The sequence below is a fragment of the Priapulus caudatus genome, unplaced genomic scaffold, assembly GCF_000485595.1.
Source record: "Priapulus caudatus unplaced genomic scaffold, Priapulus_caudatus-5.0.1 Scaffold65, whole genome shotgun sequence".
NCBI lineage: Eukaryota > Metazoa > Priapulida > Priapulimorpha > Priapulimorphida > Priapulidae > Priapulus > Priapulus caudatus.
The window spans coordinates 132949-137153 of NW_014577126.1; the positions used below are offsets into that span (position 1 = coordinate 132949).

General features: G+C 45.1%; 1 protein-coding gene across 1 annotated transcript in view; it reads right to left on the reverse strand.

Annotated features, from left to right (window-relative positions):
- The window catches only part of LOC106821248 (myosin-10-like), an 86089-nt gene that overhangs the window by 34643 nt on the left and 47241 nt on the right, over positions 1 to 4205 (reverse strand). The window contains exons 5-8 of the mRNA XM_014825965.1: positions 2161 to 2253; positions 1783 to 1846; positions 1328 to 1426; positions 736 to 879 (exon numbers count right to left, since the gene is read on the reverse strand). Coding sequence (XP_014681451.1) covers positions 736 to 879; positions 1328 to 1426; positions 1783 to 1846; positions 2161 to 2253 — 400 coding nt within the window. The remainder of the gene's footprint in view (positions 1 to 735; positions 880 to 1327; positions 1427 to 1782; positions 1847 to 2160; positions 2254 to 4205) is intronic.

Consider the following 4205-nt stretch of genomic DNA (forward strand, 5'->3'; position numbering starts at 1 on the left):
ACATAATCCGTATCACGATAAACCTTTCACGATACAATAATCAATATATGTATCGCGATATTTTCAAGGGAAACTACATAGCAAACTATACACATAACTGGTACTCTAGCAAATACGTGAATGCTTCCAAAAATCAGTATCGTGGAGCGCTTAGTAAACAACTGCTAGTGAACATACTGTGAATTGTGCCATGCTTCTTCTGTTTTCTGATGAAGCTATGCTACCAAACGCTATGGATTTTATTCAGTAGAGTATAGATACGTGTATCGTGAATAGTCAGGCATATCTATACATGTATCGTGGATGTTTGCATCGCGATACATCGATATATTGATGAATTGTCCCACCTCTACCACTAACCCTACTTCTTTTGTAACAAAACTGACTCTACTTGATGTTCACGGACATTCTAAGATAGCCATTTCTCACAATCAGAATATACAGTACCAAGCCGCAATACCACACGGAATGATGAAAGGCTTTTAGGTGGACACACTGACCAGTAACCGACTGTGATTGCACACACCAAATAATGAAAGACGTTGTTGAATACATTAACAGAAAAAGCTTGTGGGTGGGCATACTGACAGAGAAAGGCTAGTTAGTGGATACATCGTTCAAAAAAGGCTTGTGGGTGGATACACCGACAGATAAAGGCGTGCGGATACACACCAAACCATGAATTTGTGGGTGAACACACCGACTGATAGAGTGGTAATGAGGTGGTAAGCGCACCTTTGATTTCGTCACTGGTAAGCCCCATGATGCTCATAGCCTGCACCGTCATCATGAAGTCCTGGTGGTCATCGATGCCTCCCACATTCACGAAGCCATAACTGAGGAAGCGGTAGTTCTTCGCATCTTCCAGCAGCAGCTCCTCTGTGAAAAAAACCCAGAACACACACGTCACACACGCATGCATGCACTACAGCTATCGTATGTGTCAAAAGCTACAGCGATAGTCATCATCAAGACTGGGTTCATCATTATTGCAGTGTCAAAAGCTAATGGTTATAGCATGGTCGTCTTTGCAGCGGCAAAGGCTAGAGTCATAGATGCAGTATCAAAAACTCGGGCGGGTACTGCAACATTGAAACTAAGGTCTATGTAGCACCGCCAAATCAAAAAGAGTTTTCATGATAGTGCATTGAAGCTCACGCCATTTTTGAGTCAAGATCGGGGTTCTTGGTGCAGAATCGGAACCAGGGCTGCCATCCCACCATTGACCCCCTGCTGTCTGTTATGCACATTTACCAGAATCGAGAAAATGCTGTAATCACGCAACCATGACACCGGCACTACACCACAGACCCAAGACACAGCTTACTTCTCTGCTCGGGCGTCGCTCCGGCTAGAAGTTGATAGTAGATGTGGAACGTCCGCTCGTCGGGAGCCTGTCGGACTGTGCGTGATTTCTCCAACAGGTCTGGCCAGAGCAGTCAAGGTAAAACCCACAACATCGACCACGACGACAACTTGTTGCAGAACTGAACATAAACTCTGCTTAGTAACCTCAACAACTTAAATGACTTTTAAGATGCCAACTAGGAGCTCACCAACCACACGTTGATAGCCATAGTGGTTTATCACGAATCTAGAGCTAGTTAAACATTGGGTTCAGTTTATGTCGTCATGGTGAAAACCCTGTTGTTAGGAGCCCCTTGGAAGTGTACTTTCCCGCAGTAACCTAAGAGAAGTCTACATTCATCCTTACATGTTCCTGGCAACCTAAACAGCAGTGGTTAAAACCACATCATATAACAGCCATCGCTGAAAGGATACAGGTCTCAATATTTGCTCCGGCGATGTAGCCGGACATGTCGAAGTTGATACGGATGAATTTACCCTGAAAAAGAAACCAGCAAAATGCGTGAGAGAGATTCATGTCACGACAACCCGGATAAGACTAAAGACAGTTCCACCACGCAATCCAACACGGCGGTAGACTTAGCTGTGCTAAAAGGCTAAACTGTCATATTTTTCCCTACATTCCTACAAAACTCCGCAGAGACGAGGGCATACGATGCGAGTTTCCTAACCCGGTGGCTTCTTTTCATTGAGGATTTTCTCACTTCCCAAGGAGGCAAGAAACGCCGTAAGCTCCAAGCTGGAGTTGACCTTAAAAGGTGGCGGGAATGGGAATACCATGATCGAACTTACGAATCGCGAAGAGTTGTCATTCTTGACGGTTTTGGCGTTGCCGAACGATTCCAAGATGGGGTTAGCCTGCAGAAGCTGCTCCTCGAGCTCTCCCTATTGATGCAGGATAAACAGGGATGAAGTCAGTCTAAGCTCGCAAAGCGGGTGTAATTGTTTGCGCAGATCACAGCAACAACTATCTCACTTTGCACCGATATGTGTCAACATTAACTGATAAACAGTAAACAAAATAAGCTGTGTCAACAATCAAGCAATTCTAGTGGTAGCCTACCTGAGCATCCATCATGCAACATTTGTGTGTAATCGTGCCCCACAGGAGAGCACAGCTTTTGGGTTTGCGCACACAACCCTGTATCAACCCTTCCCCTGAGATAAAAGTTCTATCCATGTACCCGTGACTCCACCACCATTCAAGGACTACTGAGGGTGTTTTTATTCTTTGCGACCCATATCAAAAGAATGCCATACTTTATCTGAACTCAAAAAGGCTAGGTACAGAGTGGCTGGTAAAGACACTGACAGAGTAAAAGACCCCCACCCCCTCCCCAACACACACACAAAGCTATTCGCGAAAGCTTTTTTCGCATCGCACACTTTTACAGAAGAATGGTCTTTGTTTTAAAAGAAACGATTTGTCATGCATCTAGCATGGACTGGATGTTAGCAACAACCACTTCCACATGCTTCAGACCTAGATGCAACCCACAGCTGGTTTGTGGTGTGCTCAAACTGCTTTCGCGAACGCGGCCCCGCGCACACTAGCCCTGACAGCCGTCACTATGGTTCTCGTCGTCTGCACAAGCTGCACCCACCGATAGACGCAGCGTACACATTGGTTTGTAACCGTCGAGCAAAAACCTGCTCTATGCATCGCCGCGCATCGGCATTCGTGCATTAGCGCCCACCACGTAGCAGACGCACGCACGCGAGTGAGAAACGGGGGAGGCGAAGAGATCGAGACAGAATTTCCCAAAACCGTTGTTTTTGCGAGGCAAACTTTATAATAAAGCCAAATTAGTACAATTAATGTGGCAAAGTTGTGAACAATGCCACCAGAATTTAATTAAGATGCACAGGGGCACAGAAATCTCGTGACAGTTAGAATTCCGGCAATAGAATTAAACAAGTGCCGCAGAGCGACAGCGCTCACCTGACGGCAGGTGTTCTGATGCTAAACTCAGGGGAAAACGAATCAAGAGCACCTTCCCATCGCCGCGTTCGCTCTCTCTCGTCGTCTCTCATTCTTTCTCTTTCGTTCTCTCGCTCTTGCTATCTCTTCCCTTCGCGCTCTCTCTCTCCCTCTCTCTCTCTCGCTCGATCACACTCTCTCTCTCTCTCTCTCTCTCTCTCTCTCTCTCTCTCTCTCTCTCTCTCTCTCACTCTTTGCACGTGCCTCTTCTTCCCTCCCGTTATTTTGCTCTCATCTCTCTCTTCTCTCTCTCTCTCCTCTCCTTCCTCTTTTCTCTCTTTTATCTTTTATTCTTTCTTTCACACCTCCCCTCTTCACGCATTTATTGCCTTTTCATCTCTCCCTTCTCTTTTTCTGCTTTTATTGCTCTTCGCTCGTCCTGCCCCCCCCCCCGTGTCTCTCTCTTCTTTCCATCTCTTTAACTAACCTTCCAATTTTTCTTCAATCTCTTTTTTACAAACGCGCGCCGCGCCTCCTCACGTAAATTTTTACAAACTCTCCTGTTTCTATTTATCATCTTTTTAAATTTTGCTGTGCTTTCTCCTCCTCTTCCTTTTTTTCTTTTATATATTTCAACTTCTTTCTCTTTTTTTTATTCATTTTAATTTTATTTGTTTTATAATCTCCAATGCATTCTCTTTTCCCTCTTTTGTTCTTGTTTTCTTCCGTTTGAAGTATTGATTTTTTATATATCAGCCTTTTTGTTATTAATGCTGTTTGTTTTGTTAACGTACTTTGCTGTTGTTTCTCAAAATTGCGTGAGTCTGCACCGGTCAAGCGGGCTGGCCGCTTTGAGAGTTGGCAGCCCCCTCGCCAGTGGAATTAGGTACCGCTGGTCGGTCATCTTGCGATTACC